This window comes from Rana temporaria, chromosome 6 (genome assembly GCF_905171775.1).
Source record: "Rana temporaria chromosome 6, aRanTem1.1, whole genome shotgun sequence".
NCBI classification, from domain to species: Eukaryota; Metazoa; Chordata; class Amphibia; order Anura; family Ranidae; genus Rana; species Rana temporaria.
The window spans coordinates 224,126,089-224,142,730 of record NC_053494.1 but is presented as its reverse complement, the minus strand read 5'-3'; the positions used below and the strand labels follow the sequence as shown (position 1 = coordinate 224,142,730).

At 51.3% G+C, this 16,642-nt stretch overlaps 1 protein-coding gene across 1 annotated transcript in view; it reads left to right on the top strand.

Moving 5' to 3' along the window:
- The window catches only part of DDX18 (DEAD-box helicase 18), a 33,478-nt gene extending 30,610 nt beyond the window's left edge, over positions 1–2,868 (top strand). Inside the window, exon 14 of the mRNA XM_040358360.1 lies at positions 2,028–2,868. Within this exon, the coding sequence (XP_040214294.1) occupies positions 2,028–2,176 (149 nt within the window). The 3' untranslated portion in view covers positions 2,177–2,868. The remainder of the gene's footprint in view (positions 1–2,027) is intronic.
- The last annotated feature ends 13,774 nt before the right edge of the window (positions 2,869–16,642 follow it).

The window sequence follows — 16,642 nt, the reverse complement described above, 5'->3', positions numbered from 1 at the left end:
CCCCCCCCCCCCCCGATCTCAGACTGACCCCCCCCCCCCCCCCCGATCTCAGACTGACCCCCCCCCGATCTCAGACTGACCACCCCCCCCCCGATCTCAGACTGACCCCCCCCTGATCTCAGACTGACCCCCCCCCCCCCCCCCGATCTCAGACCGACCCCCCCCCCCCCCCGATCTCAGACTGACCCCCCCCGATCTCAGACTGACCTCTCTAGTCCTGGAGAGAAGAAATTGCTCTACACACCGTTCCTGAACCGATCCGGTTTCCAGAGGTGGAAGCTCTGCAGAGGAGACAGCCGACAACGGGAGCCTCATAGTGACAATTTTAGCATTAGGTGTTGCGCTTATAATAACTTTGTTACTGTGAATACAATAGATCCCCGGTACATACCCCAATCAGAGGAGGTATCAATCAATGTGCAAAATTAGTGAGAGAAAACCACCAAATAACGATAAAAAGGAGAGAAAACGTAACGTGTTCCTGGACATAAATGTCCCGCTAATTTGCAGCATGAAAGAAACGCCACATTACCTTTACTATATGGAACGGGGGAGGGAGTCCTTTGCTGTACTCAGTGCAGTATATTTCACCCCCCCCCCCCCAGTCTCCTATTCATCCGGGGGGATCAGCGCATGAGACGTGGTGCAAAAACGTATATGCGGGTGTAATAAACTTCGCAACACAGCGATTGCACTCCCGAAACTCCCGATCAAAGGAAGCTCAGCTTCAATTCAAAAAGATGCCGCCGCTCAGTGTCTGCGATCTCCTCAAACAGACGGATATCGCGTCACTAGGCTCCTCCCTCACGCGTTGCGTCACTCGACACGTGACTTACTCATGGGTTGCCATGGTGACCATGTCAGCTGTGTTTTTATATGAGCTGGCGATGAAGGCAAATACACGGGGGGGGGGGGGGGACTTGTCACATGATTTAGTATCGGACAAAACGGACGTGTACATTCCATACGAGTGAGAAACGTATAAAGCGCAACACTTGCGAACTGAATCGCCTCTGGGCGCTGTATGACCACTTTAGAACACATATTAATGCGTAATTAAAAACCTATTATAACCGAGGAGGGAAAACATGGCGATCCATCAGATCTATTTTATACAGAACCTCACAGTAACTCTGTAGGTGACGTCACTTCCCACCCCCTTCTCCTCTGCAGAGCTTCCACCACTGGGGGGTGTGGGTGCTTCTCGGTTGGTTAGTACATAGATGGTGGGTTGGTAAATGAGGGGGGGGTGGGGAATGCTTTGGTTGGTTTTCTTGAACTCTGGTTCTCATTGGTCAGATACTCCTGGGTTGGGGGGGGGGTGGTACATGGGACAGCTTGGGGAGGGAGAAATGCTTTGGTTTTCCTGAACCCGTTTCTCTCATTGGTGGGATATTCCTGGGGGAGGGGGGGGGCAGTGTTTTCTCATTGGTGGGATATTTTGGGGGAGGAGTTTGGTTCTCGGTTGGTTTTCCTGAGCCCGGTTTCTCTCATTGGTTGGATATTCCGGGGGAGGGTGTTCTCGCATTGGTGGGATATTTTGGGGGAGGGGTTTGGTTCTCTCATTGGTGGGATATTTTGGGGGAGGGGTTTGGTTCTCTCATTGGTTGGATATTCCTGGGGGGGAGGGGTTTGGTTCTCTCATTGGTGGTATATTTTGGGGGAGGGGTTTGGTTCTCTCATTGGTTGGATATTCCTGGGGGGGAGGGGTTTGGTTCTCTCATTGGTGGGATATTTTGGGGGAGGGGTTTGGTTCTCTCATTGGTGGGATATTTTGGGGGAGGGGTTTGGTTCTCTCATTGGTGGGATATTTTGGGGGAGGGGTTTGGTTCTCTCATTGGTGGGATATTTTGGGGGAGGGGTTTGGTTCTCTCATTGGTGGGATATTTTGGGGGAGGGGTTTGGTTCTTGGTTGGGTTTCTCTCATTGGTTGGATATTCCGGGGGAGGGTGTTCTCGCATTGGTGGGATATTCCGGGGGAGGGGTTTGGTTCCTCGGTTGGTTTTCCTGAACCCGGTGTCTCTCAGACGTGAACAGCAGCGGAGGGAAGCGGCTCCAGAAGCGCGGCGGGGGAGGGGGATTCGGCTACCAGAAGCCTCAAACCGTCTACAAAGCGAAGATCTTCAAACACTTCAACCGGAGCGGCCGCGCAGACGGGCGACAATTCACCCGCTAAACTCCTCCCACCCCGGAGAGGGCGGGACTTCTTCACCAGCCGGAGATAACAGACTGCAATATGTGACTGTCAGAGATTTCTCTTCCCTCCAATCGTGAGAGGAAATGTTCAGATTTATTATTATTCTTTTATAAACAAAATCCCGGCCTGGAATCTTATTGGTCCTCGGAGAGAAGAGGGGGAGGGGCGAGCTCATGTCGACGCGTTTCACTGGAGAGGATCGGAGCTCCTCCTTCACACCCGACACCGATCATCAGGGGGGGAGTCTGAGAGGCGTGACTTGTCCTGGACTCCGCCCCCTTCTGTAAGATATTAGATCTGGTCACCTGACTTGTCCTGGACTCCGCCCCCTTTTGTAGGATATCAGAGATCTGGTCACCTGACTTGTCCTGGACTCCGCCCCTTCTATAGGATATCTGGTCACCTGACTTGTCCTGGGCTCCGCCCCTTCTGTACTCTGGGAGGGATCTGATTCCTCGGCACAGATTTGTATCGGAGATTCCTCAGAATAAAACCTTTTCCACCAATCGTGTGCCGGATTCTCACTGCTCCGCTCTGATGAGGGGGGAGGGGGTGGGTCCTCCTGTCTGTGACAAGTATTCCTATATTGTCTGATTTATATTTTCCCCTCCCCTCCCCCACCATATTGTATATGAAATCTTTCTATTTTCATTAAATAACCTGTGATGTCATCACCGGGTCTCTGTGCTTCTCTATGCAATGCAGGCAGATCATGGCTGGTGGGAGGGGCCAACAGGGGGCTGTACATAGCTGTCTGATATCCCCGCCCCCTTCTGTCTCGGTAATCTTGGCGCTCAGCCCTGCTGCAAGCAGTGGGAGGAGTTATGCAAATATCATAATGGATGTCACCGATACGTGATGGAATGGAGGGGGAGGGGCCTGGGGAGGAAAGGGCTAGATGATGCTCCCGGGTACAGAGACCGTGGATGGTGACCCCCCTGATATGTCAGACTGCGGGGGAGGGGAGAATTCTAGGGTCATCCCCCCGAGGAACGCCCCCTCACCTCCCTGAGAGATTCATTTATTGCACTTTGGATTGGTTTGAGCTCATTTGCATATTTGCACTATATATGTTATATGTTTATGAAGATAGCTACTGCTTGTTAATTTTATCTGAACGATTCCAGATCACTCGCTATTAATATTGTGCGGGTCACTGGCACATTTGTTTTTTTTTTTATCATCATTTATCCACTCTTATTACTCTCCACATTACTCAGTTAATGTGGGGTGGGTATTTGATTTTATTCAGAGTGGAACACATTTTACACAGGAACCAGTGGAGCACATTTTCCTGACAACTTATTCACATTATGGAAATCGTTATTGGTATTTAGTTTTAATTAGATCCTGTTGCAAGCGCCATTACACCCCCCCCCCCCTGTCATTAAAAGTTAGCCCAATGTTTATGTATAATGTGAAAGATGAAGTTACGGCGAGTAAATAGATACCTAACACGTCACGCTTCAAAATGGCGCACACTCATGGAATGGCGTCAAACTTCGGTACTTAAAAATCCCCATAGGCGACACTTTAAACAACTCTACAGGTTGCATGTTTTGAGTTACAAAGGAGGATTAGGGCTAGAATTATTGCTCTCACTCTAACACTCGCGGCGACACCTCACATGTGTGGTTTGGACACTGTTTTCATATGGGGGTGGGGCTTACATATGCGTTCGCTTCTGCATACAGGGACAGGGGGCACTACATTTTTTTTTTTAATTGTTCATTTTACTTTATTTTAATTTGACACTTTTTTTCCCCAAATCTAAATATTTTGATCCCTTTTATTCCAATTATAAGGAATGTAAACATCCCGTGTAATAGGAATATGACATGACCGGTCCTCTTTACAGTGAGACCTGGGGGAGGGGTCAATAAGACTCCACCTCCCCCACATCTCACCTCTGGGCTGGGAAGCCTAGAAAAAAAAACCACGATCACCGCGTCACAGCCAAGGCGGCGGCGGCGTTCTTTTGAATGCAGAGGCCAGCGTGACGTCATAACATCGCGCCCAGCTTCCGACGATTATAGAGACTCCAGAGACCATCTGGTCCGCTGGAAATCTCTGATCGGCGTCCGGGGGGCGGCGGATCCGTTCTCCGACTCGCCGATCGCAGAGGAAAAGGGAGTCGCCACTCCAGGTGGGAATCCAGAGGAATATCCTCTGCTGCAGGCAATGCAGGAACAGAAATTGTCTCTGGAGCGATCACAGAGGTGATTTGCGTGAAGCATGGGGGGGTGTCACATTTTGAAACGATCAAGCAGCGGAAAATGCGCTATGATCGATATTATAGTGAAGGGAATCGCCGGCTGAAAACGCCGATATCTGAATGATGCCTGTAGCTCCTCCCATCATTTAGATATCGCCTCCCACAAAGCCGAGGACGTCATGTGATGGCCTCTGGGCCTCTCAAGTGGTTAAAAATTCAGTTACATTTCATAAAAAATTAATAAAGAAGAATTGGTGAAGATAGTAATGTCCATGAGGTGCGGCCGGGATCGGTGAGTGTAATAAATGATCAGGGGGAGGGGTAAGGGGGTTACTCTCAGGCTTGGAGTGTTACTAGTGGGGGGTTGCTGGGTATCTGTGCCTCGTAATGTACAGATGTCCCCTCCCCTCTGTAAGGTACCGGTGTGTGAAGAGATCTTTCCATCTCCTGGTAAGTTTCGGCTCCACTGGTGCGTCTTCATCAGGTGAGCCTCACATTGGGGGGATGGAGGGAGGAGGAGACTCCAGAGTGAAACATTTATTGATGATAAAACGAGGTGCTCGCAATGTGACGTATCAAACGGGCAAAACAAGCAGCGAGCGCGTCCAACGTCACTTCCGGCGCCTCGTGTTCATCAGTCATGTGACTTCATCAGGGGGACAACCTTTTGAAGAGCAAGGGCCACTTAAGCGACTTGGTAACCGATCAAGGGCCACAATGAGTAAAGCGGGTGGATGGCAGCCCACTCGGCTCACCAAACTGGCAGGTAATAGAAGTCTATGGCTCAGTGCAGGAAACCCGCTTTGTACCCGCGGAAAGCCGCCCAGTAACCCTGCAGAACAGATCTCTGATTTCAGTAATAAACGGACCTTTCATAAACGTTTTCTGTTCTATTCCATCCCAGAGCAGAAGGTCGCAAGGCTACATCAGAGGGCTCTGCGGGCCACATGTGGCCCCCGGGGCCACTGGTTGGGCACCCCTGACCCAGGCTATTCAAGATATCCCCATCCCCCACCCACATCTAGAGAAGCATCAGCAGCCATAAAGCAATGTACGGGATTCGTAATCTGGGTACCTTGTATCAAAACTCAGGCAGTTCATCATCCGGAACCGAACAAACGTCCATCCATGTGGACCGGAGCCGCACAATTCATCGGTAAAGAATCGTGATCTCAATCCCCCCCCCCCTGACGATCTCCGATGCAGTTTGCTGATTCTTTCACAGAACAAGTGGAGAGAATTATCTGCTGTCAAAAGAAAAAATCGTCATTCTGCCAAGTTTTTAACAGGAAACATTGTAACTAACACTTCCTTCTCAGATCAAACTTGTGTGTGTGTGGCCCCTTTCACACGGCCGGACCCTTCAGGTTCGCCGGTCAGTTTTGTCGGATGCAATCCTATGGAGCGGCGGATGTCAGCGGAGACGTGTCCACTGACATCCGATCCACAAAAATCAGACGTATGGCGATACGCTGCCATCCATCCGGATCGGGCGAGATCTGTCCGTTTTCATCAGATCTCTCCATAGGAGACAGCGGCGCCCTCCCCGCTCAGCGAGAGAGAGGGAGGGACCTGTCATCCGCGGAGAGATCCCCCGCTGAGCTGGCGGACTCCGCAGTCCGCCTCGTGTGAATGAGGTCTAAAGGAAAAATCCAGCAGTCTGCCAAGTTTGTAACAACAGGAAACATTGTAACTAACTTCCTTCTTAGAGAAAACTTCTGTCTGTAGATGAGGGAAGTTTAACCACTTAAAGTCCAAATCTTTTTCTGACATTTGTTAAAAATCAATATTTTTTTGCTAGAAAATTACTTGGTAGCCCCAAACATTATGGGGCAGATCCACAAAAGAATTACGCCAGCGTAATTTTAAAGTTCCCGCGTCGTATCTTTGTTTTGTATCCACAAAACAAGATACGACGGCATCTGGGATCGATCCGACAGGCGTATGTCTTAGTACGCCGTTGGATCTTGGATGCATTTTTTCCACCGGCCGCTAGGTGGCGTTTTAGTCGAATTCCGCGTTGAGTATGCAATTTAGCTAGTTACAGCGATCCACGAACGTACGTCCGGCGCATTTTTTTACGTCGTTTGCGTTCGGCTTTTTCCCGCGTATAGTTACCCCTGCTATTATGAGGCGTACTCAATGTTAAGTATGGCAGTCGTTCCCGCGTCGAATTTTGAATTTTTTACGTCGTTTGCGTAAGTCGTTCGCAAATAGGGATTTGCGTAGAATTATTGGCTTGTTCCGGTTTAATTTCATTGGCTTGTTCCGGTTTAATTTCGAGCATGTGCTCTGGGATACCCCCACGGACGGCGCATGCGCACTTAAATAAAAATGTTGTTTACGTCGGGTCATGACGTATTTACATAAAACACGCCCCCATTACATGCATTTGAATTCCGTGCCCTTACTCCGCCAAAGATATACTACGCCGCCGTAACTTACGGCGCGGATTCTTTGAGGATTCGAAAAAAGCGCCAATCTACCCCTATATATATATTTTAGCAGAGACCCCGGGGAATTGTAACGGTCACCACCGTTTACGACCATCCATCCAATCCACGACAGCTCATCTGACACAGACAAATCAGCAGGCATCCCATTTTCCCAGAATCATGACGAGACACGCAGCTCTGTACTTGTTTCAAATGTAATGATACTTTAATGGTTTCTTTCAGTCTTATATACAGTACAAGGCATTAAAGGAACAATCAACTCTCCACCCATCACATCACACCGTGGGGGGGGGGCTTCAATCACATTCTTTGAGCTAATTACTAAACATTCTATACATGTCGGTGCCGGGCTATAATTATCATGATCTAATCACTGCACATTCCTTCATTAACAGCATAACAATCAAAACACCATCACACAATGATCTCTTCAATCCACATCCCTAGACAGACGTTCTGTCTCCGCATATAGCTTGACACCTATTCACACCTCTGAGCATCACTAGGCTGAAAGCAGTGTTATCACACAATGAGAGGTCTTCCAGGAGCCTGACTCAATTAGCATATCACTAGTCAGGGCTAATCATAGAAATGAGTCACTATTGACTGGTTGGGTCACAATTAACCAACAACTTGCAATATCTCAAGATCCTGCAATATGAACTATCAGTGATGTCCCCTGTCCTGTAATTTAGGATATCATTTCTCAGTCACCCTATGGCCCTATCGGACATAAGGTGACCCTAGACATAAGACTCCTTGGTGACGCCGGTACAGGAGTTCCCCTCATCCTTACAAAGTCTCTGGGTGTCCCGGGTCATTCCGTTATAGGAATAAAATGGCAGTTGCTGCAATATTTTATGTCACGCGGTATTTGCCCCGCAGTCTTTCAAATGCAATTTTTTGGGAAAAACTTCAATGAATAAAAAAATAGACCAGTAAAGTTGCCCAATTTTTTTTCTTTCAATGTGAAAGACGATGCTCCACCCCGAGAATCGCGATCTCTCTTCTAAGCAAAAAACAATCGCGATTCTCATGATTTTAGCCGGAATTGTGCCGCTGTCATGTGTTCTCCTCTCAGAAGACGAGAACCAGGAGAGTAATAGTGGAGTGGGGTGGATCCCGCCGTCCACCTTCCTTGTGTGAATGCTGGAGGAATACAATGGGTCTGTACCCAGCTGGCCATACACCTATAGATTATCGGCCAGATTCTCATACAATTACGTTGCTGCTGGGCAGCGTAACGTATGTGATTTACGTTACACCGCCGCAGGTTTACAGCCTGATTCTCACAACACTTACCTGCGGCGGTGTATCGTTAAATCGCTCGGCGCAAGCCCACCCAATTCAAATGGGGCTGGCACCATTTAAATTAGGCGCGCTCCCGCGCCGAGCGTACTGCGCATGCTCCGTCGGGTAAATTACCCGACGTGCATTGCGCTAAATGACGTCGCACCGACGTCATTTGCTTAGACGTTAACGTAAATGGCGTCCAGCGCCATTCACGGACGTCTTACGCAAACAACGTAATTTTTTTAAATTTCGACGCGGGAACGACGGCCATACTTAACATTGGTTGCCCCTCATAATAGCACGGGCAACCTTACGCGTCGGAATGGCTACGGAAACGACGTAAATTCTCTGCGTCGAGCGCGCGTACGTTTGGGAATCGCCGTAATTTGCTCATTTACATAAGCGACGGGGAAAACGACGTCCGCGACACCTAGCGGCAGGAAAAAAAATTGCATTTTAGATCTGACAGCGTAAGAGCCTTGTCGGATCTAATGGGAATCTATGCGTAACTGATTCTAAGAATCGGTCGCATAGATACGCCGGGGCCAGATGAGGAGTTACGACGGCGCAAATGGTGTTGCGCCGTCGTAACGCCTTTGAGAATCTGGGCCTGTATCTGCAGATTGTCTCTGGTCAGATTTCTGTACACTGAACTGTGCGGATGGAGGAATCTCCCACTGGGCCCGAGCTTCAGTATCTTGCTGGTCGGCCCCCCCCCCCCCCCCCCCGCTGCCCCTCAACCTAAACAACGGTGGCACCCAATCGAAATGTTCCGGTATTGTGAGAGCCAGCGGGGGAGGGGGGGCGACTAGAAAGATATGGAAGCTCGGGGCCAGTGGGAGATTCCTCCATCCGCACAGTTCCCTGTAGATGGAGGAATCTGACCATAGATAATCTAGAGGTGTGTGGCCGCCAGTCTCCGCCGCATTGCGAAGATCAGGAAGCTCCTGTAGATCTCTCCCCGAGCAGCTGAGGACCAAGAGGACCTGTCACCAGGCGGACGGGTCTGACAAACTCCTCTGAATATATTTTCCCCCGGCGGCAGGAAGCTGAACAACAAGCCGGGAAGGACTTCCAGCAATACCGCCGGCCACCACATTGGATGTGAGGAGCGCCGCCCTCGGGGTGGAAGAGACGCGGATTACAAGGAATTCTCATTGGAGAGACAGAGGGCCAGATTCACGTACAATTGCGCCAGGGACACGTAAGCCATTTAAGTTACACCGCCGTTAAGTTTTCAGGTTTAGTGCTCGATCCACAAAGCACTTACCTGGAAATTTGCGGCGGTGTATCATAAATCCATCCGGCGCAAGGCGGGCCAAATAGAATGGGGCGAGTACCATTTAAATTAGGCGCGCTCCCGCGCCGGATGTACTGCGAATGCTCTCGTCGCAAATTTACCGACGTGCTTTGCGCGAAATTACGACGCGCCGACGTTTTGTGAATCGCGACGTCAAAAAAGATTAACGCGGGAAAAATAAAAGATTTGAAAAAAATTCAAAAGCGACGCGGGAAAGACGGGCATACTTTAACATGGTGGAGTACTTTTACGCCATATTAAAGGTGTCCGATCTTTGCGACGGAAAACTAACACTCGCGGCGACGTAACGACGGGAAAAAGCTTTGTGGATCGCCGTAACTCCTAATTTGCATACCCGACGCTGGTTTACGACGCAAACTCCCCCTAGCGGCCGGCCTGGAATTGCAGCCTAAGATACGACAGTGTAAAACAATTACACCTGTCGGATCTTAGGGATATCTATGCGGAACTGATTCTATGAATCCGTCGCATAGATAGAAACAGAGAAACGACGGCGTATCGGGAGAAACGCCGTAATATCTCTTTGGTGAATCTGGCCCAGAATGGCGGAGAACACTTTCAGCATTGCAGGGCCCAGACTACTTGTCCTGTCCGCTCCCCACTCCGTCCAATCAGAAAAGGCGTTACAACACCTAGACCAGGGATGTGCAATTAGCGGACCTCCAGCTGTTGCAAAACTACAAGTCCCATCATCCCTCTGGGTGTCATGCTTGTGGCTGTCAGTCTTGCTGTGCCTCATGGGACTTGTAGTCCTGCTGGAGGTCCGCTGATTGCACGTCCCTGACCTAGATGGCGCCTAAACCGTGACTGGAGGCGGGGCCCATCGTGGAGGGAACCAAATGTTCTGGCGTATCAGAGGGAAGCCCCGAGGATTGCGGCACTTTGGGGAAAAGACTGTCCCCTTCTCCTGATTGGTTCGCACCAGAAACAGCGCCGCCCATAAAGACAGGTCTGCGGTCATCAAGGAAAAGAGGGCGCCGGCAACTCCAGAACACCGATCGGATTTATGGTGAAGCCCTCAGTACAGTGCTGAGAACAAGGCCGATCGTCTGCTGCTGACTGAGGGCTTCACAAGAAATACGATCGATGTGATGGCGTTGCCGGCGGCCTCTTTTCCTCGATGACCGTTTGTCTATTGGTGTGTGGGGGAGGGGCACCCCGACTTCCAGAGTAAAGCCGCGTACACACGATCGGAAATTCCGACAAGTGAATAAAAGCGCAGCGCCTGCAAGGAACTCTCAGGGATGGGAACGCTAAAATGGTGAACAAAATCCGATCCACAATTGGCGCAGCGACTCCCAGCGGTGATAAATCTAAATCGTGAACAAAACACTTTCATTTGCTACAACGATCCTCTGTGTGTGTCGGCCGCCCGCAGTGCCCACTATAGGAATCTCGGGGTAGCGCAGTTTATATACATTTTGGAAATTCCGATAAGAAAAGTCCGATTGGCGCATTTGGTCGGAATTTCCGCCAACAAAAGACTGAAAGCTGGTTCTCAAATTTTCCGACGGAAAAAGTTCCAATCGGAAAATTCCATCGTCTGTATGTAATTCCGACACACAAAAAAAAACACGCATGCTCGGAATCGAGCAGAAGAGCCGAACTGCCTATTGAACCTCATTGATCTCGGCTCGCCGCGCGTCTTGTACGTCACCGCGTTCTTGACGGTCGGAATTTCCGACGAGATTTGTGTGACCGTGCGTATGCAACACAAGTTTGAGCCGTCTGAAAACTTCCAGGTTTTTTTGTCGTAATTTCCGATGGCGTGTAGGGGGATTTCCGATGGCGTGTAGGGGGATTTCCGATCGCGTGTAGGGGGATTTCCGATGGCGTGTAGGGGGATTTCCGATGGCGTGTAGGGGGATTTCCAATGGCGTGTAGGGGGATTTCCGATCGCGTGTAGGGGGATTTCCGATGGCGTGTAGGGGGATTTCCGATCGCGTGTAGGGGGATTTCCGATCGCGTGTAGGGGGATTTCCGATGGCGTGTAGGGGATTTCCGATGGCGTGTAGGGGGATTTCCGATCGCGTGTAGGGGGATTTCCGATGGCGTGTAGGGGGATTTCCGATGGCGTGTAGGGGGGTTTCCGATGGTGTGTAGGGGGATTTCCGATGGCGTGTAGGGGGATTTCCGATGGCGTGTAGGGGGATTTCCGATGGCGTGTAGGGGGATTTCCGATGGCGTGTAGGGGGATTTCCGATGGCGTGTAGGGGGATTTCCGATGGCGTGTAGGGGGATTTCCGATCGCGTGTAGGGGGATTTCCGATGGCGTGTAGGGGGATTTCCGATCGCGTGTAGGGGGATTTCCGATCGCGTGTAGGGGGATTTCCGATCGCGTGTAGGGGGATTTCCGATCGCGTGTAGGGGGATTTCCGATCGCGTGTAGGGGGATTTCCGATGGCGTGTAGGGGGATTTCCGATGGCGTGTAGGGGGATTTCCGATGGCGTGTAGGGGGATTTCCGATCGCGTGTAGGGGGATTTCCGATGGCGTGTAGGGGGATTTCCGATGGCGTGTAGGGGGATTTCCGATCGCGTGTAGGGGGATTTCCGATCGCGTGTAGGGGGGATTCCGATCGCGTGTAGGGGGATTTCCGATCGCGTGTAGGGGGGTTTCCGATCGCGTGTAGGGGGATTTCCGATCGCGTGTAGGGGGATTTCCGATCGCGTGTAGGGGGATTTCCGATGGCGTGTAGGGGGATTTCCGATGGCGTGTAGGGGGATTTCCGATCGCGTGTAGGGGGATTTCCGATCGCGTGTAGGGGGATTTCCGATGGCGTGTAGGGGGATTTCCGATGGCGTGTAGGGGGATTTCCGATGGCGTGTAGGGGGATTTCCGATGGCGTGTAGGGGGATTTCCGATGGCGTGTAGGGGGATTTCCGATGGCGTGTAGGGGGATTTCCGATGGCGTGTAGGGGGATTTCCGATGGCGTGTAGGGGGATTTCCGATGGCGTGTAGGGGGATTTCCGATGGCGTGTAGGGGGATTTCCGATGGCGTGTAGGGGGATTTCCGATGGCGTGTAGGGGGATTTCCGATGGCGTGTAGGGGGATTTCCGATCGCGTGTAGGGGGATTTCCGATCGCGTGTAGGGGGATTTCCGATGGCGTGTAGGGGGATTTCCGATCGCGTGTAGGGGGATTTCCGATCGCGTGTAGGGGGAATTCCGATCGCGTGTAGGGGGATTTCCGATCGCGTGTAGGGGGATTTCCGATCGCGTGTAGGGGGATTTCCGATCGCGTGTAGGGGGATTTCCGATCGCGTGTAGGGGGATTTCCGATCGCGTGTAGGGGGATTTCCGATGGCGTGTAGGGGGATTTCCGATGGCGTGTAGGGGGATTTCCGATCGCGTGTAGGGGGATTTCCGATCGCGTGTAGGGGGATTTCCGATGGCGTGTAGGGGGATTTCCGATGGCGTGTAGGGGGATTTCCGATGGCGTGTAGGGGGGTTTCCGATGGCGTGTAGGGGGATTTCCGATGGCGTGTAGGGGGATTTCCGATGGCGTGTAGGGGGATTTCCGATGGCGTGTAGGGGGATTTCCGATGGCGTGTAGGGGGATTTCCGATGGCGTGTAGGGGGATTTCCGATGGCGTGTAGGGGGATTTCCGATGGCGTGTAGGGGGATTTCCGATGGCGTGTAGGGGGATTTCCGATGGCGTGTAGGGGGATTTCCGATGGCGTGTAGGGGGATTTCCGATCGCGTGTAGGGGGATTTCCGATGGCGTGTAGGGGGATTTCCGATGGCGTGTAGGGGGATTTCCGATGGCGTGTAGGGGGATTTCCGATGGCGTGTAGGGGGATTTCCGATGGCGTGTAGGGGGATTTCCGATCGCGTGTAGGGGGATTTCCGATCGCGTGTAGGGGGATTTCCGATCGCGTGTAGGGGGATTTCCGATCGTGTGTAGGGGGATTTCCGATCGTGTGTAGGGGGCACAAGACTTTGCCACGGTTCTGAGCCATACAATCTTTGGTAAGAATATAGGACGGCCTGTTGTCATGGACCAGAACCATGGCGGCCAGAAGGGTGAAGAATGAAGAGAAGGGAAGATCGTCCTGAGGGCGGCTTCCACAAGTGAAAGGGATTGGCTCTCCGATGATCGGGGATCTGACAAGACGCGGGGCCAGATTCACATACAAATGCGTTACGCTGCGGCGGTGTAACGTATCCCATTTACGCTACACCGATGCAAGTTTACAGCATAAGTGCCTGATTCACAAAGCACTTACCTCTAAACTTGCGGCGGTGTAGCGTAAATCCGCCCGGCGCAAGCCCGCCTAATTCAAATGGGGCGGGGACCATTTAAATGAGGCGCGTTCCCGCGCCAAACATACTGCGCATGCTCCGTCCCTAAAATTTCCCGACGTGCATTGCGCTAAATGACGTCGCAAGGACGTCATTGGTTTCGACGTTAACGTAAATGGCGTCCAGAGCCATTCACGGACGACTTATGCAAACAACGTAAAATTTAAAAATTCGACGCGGGAACGACGGCCATACTTAACATTGGTTAGACCACCTAGAGGGTATGCTTAGTTTTACTCTACGCATCTCTACGGAAACAACGTAAATTTAGAGCGACGGGCAAACCGGACGTTCGTGAATCGGCGTAACTAGTCCTTTGCATATTCTACGCTGACCGCAATGTAATCGCCACCTAGCGGCCGGCATGGAATTGCAGCCTAAGATCCGACGGTGTGAGTCACTTACACCTGTCGGATCTTAGGGCTATCTATGCGTAACCTATGAATCAAGGGGGATAGATACGACCGTCCCGCAACTCAGAGACACGCCGTCGTATCTCTTCTGTGAATCTGGCCCACGGGGTTCAGGCACGTATCTGAGGGTAGGAATTGAAGTTCCTCGCCCACCAATGTCGGCAACAGTGGCGGCCCGCCCATAGGGGGCGCCCGGGCGCCGCCCCCCCCCCCCCCCTCCCCCAGTCAGTAAAAAAAAAAAATCTAAAAAAAAAAAAAATTTTTTATTTAAACATGTCCCTTTAAGGAAAAAAAAATTCCAAAAAAGGTTCTTATGTGCACTGAGTCCGGGCGTCGGGCGCCGGGAAAAGCGCGGTATGGGTAGCGCCACGTCTGTGCAATCACGGGATTGCAGACGTGGCGCTACATTGGCAGCCCAAAAATGCCTTTGTGGCGCGGTCCATCGCGCCACTTGCTTCCGGCGCGATGGACTGCATTGTTATGGCTGGGCGGGTGCATCCACTATTTGTGCTCGTTCCGTCCTGACGTCCCTGGAAGAACAGGAAGTGACGTCGGGACTCGGGGCGCTCAGTGCGAGTACAGGTAAGCTGAGCTATGCCGCCTGCCTCTGCCCCTCTGTAATGGACTGTTTTCTTTGTAAAGTTCGGCGGCAGCAGCTGCAGCTGTCCACCCCCCTTCTGCAAAGATTACCTGTGTTCCAATTTTTTTTTAGTGAATATTCGGCCGAAATCGCGGCACCCCCCTCCCCCCCCGGGGGGGGGGGATGGGGGTGCCGCGATTTCGGCCGAATGTTCACTAGACATGATGAGCAATTAACCCAGTGCAGATGTAGGCTCATTGCAAGGGTGGATTTTTTTTAACATTTTCATGGAGTTGGGCATAATAAATGATTTTTAATGTTCAATGCAATGCATAATCTGGGTGAAATGCCAGCCGTCAGCAGCCTGAGCCCCAGGAGAAGATGGGGAGCTACAAGTCCCAGCAGGTTATAATATAAGGCTCCTAGGTGGATGGGAGTCTTATATTATAACCTGCTGGGACTTGTAGTTCCCCATCTTCTCCTGGGCTCAGGTGCATGCAATCCACCATCTATGGGACTACAAGTCCCAGCAGTGAGAAAAACTGGACAAAGATGGTGGATTGCATGCACCTGAGCCCCAGGAGACGATGGAGAACTACAAGTCCCAGCAGGTTATAATATAAAGCTCCGAGGTGGATGTATGACTGGACAGTGACACAGTGGGGACAATTGGCACAGTGGCTGCATTTGATGGCATGGTACAGTGGCTGCATTTGATGGCATGGTACAGTGGCTGCATTTGATGGCATGGCACAGTGGTGACAATTGATGGCATGGCACAGTGGCTGCATTTGATGGCATGGCACAGTGGTGACAATTGATGGCACAGTGACCACAATTGCTGGCATGGCACAGTGGCTGCATTTGATGGCATGGTACAGTGGCTGCATTTGATGGCATGGCACAGTGGCTGCATTTGATGGCATGGCACAGTGGTGACAATTGATGGCACAGTGGTGACAATTGATGGCATGGCACAGTGGTGACAATTGATGGCACAGTGACCACAATTGCTGGCATGGCACAGTGGCTGCATTTGATGGCATGGTACAGTGGCTGCATTTGATGGCATGGTACAGTGGCTGCATTTGATGGCATGGCACAGTGGTGACAATTGATGGCACAGTGGCTGCATTTGATGGCATGGCACAGTGGCTGCATTTGATGGCATGGCACAGTGGCTGCATTTGATGGCATGGCACAGTGGTGACAATTGATGGCACAGTGGCTGCATTTGATGGCATGGCACAGTGGCTGCATTTGATGGCATGGCACAGTGGCTGCATTTGATGGCATGGCACAGTGGTGACAATTGATGGCACAGTGACCACAATTGATGGCATGGTACAGTGGCTGCATTTGATGGCATGGCACAGTGGCTGCATTTGATGGCATGGCACAGTGGCTGCATTTGATGGCATGGCACAGTGGTGACAATTGATGGCACAGTGACCACAATTGATGGCATGGTACAGTGGCTGCATTTGATGGCATGGTACAGTGGCTGCATTTGATGGCATGGTACAGTGGCTGCATTTGATGGCATGGTACATTGGCTGCATTTGATGGCATGGTACAGTGGCTGCATTTGATGGCATGGTACATTGGCTTTGTTTGATGGCATGGTACATTGGCTTTGTTTGATGGCATGGTACAGTGGTGACAATTGATGGCAGGGTACATTGGTGACAATTGATGGCACAGTGGCTGCGTTTGATGGCACAGTGGCTGCGTTTGATGCCATGACACAGTGGCTGTGTTTGATGGCATGGCACAGTGGTGCGAATTGATGGAACAGTGGCTGCATTTGATGGGCACAGTGAGGCTTATTTTTTTTTCTTCTTCGTTTGCGCCCCCCCAAA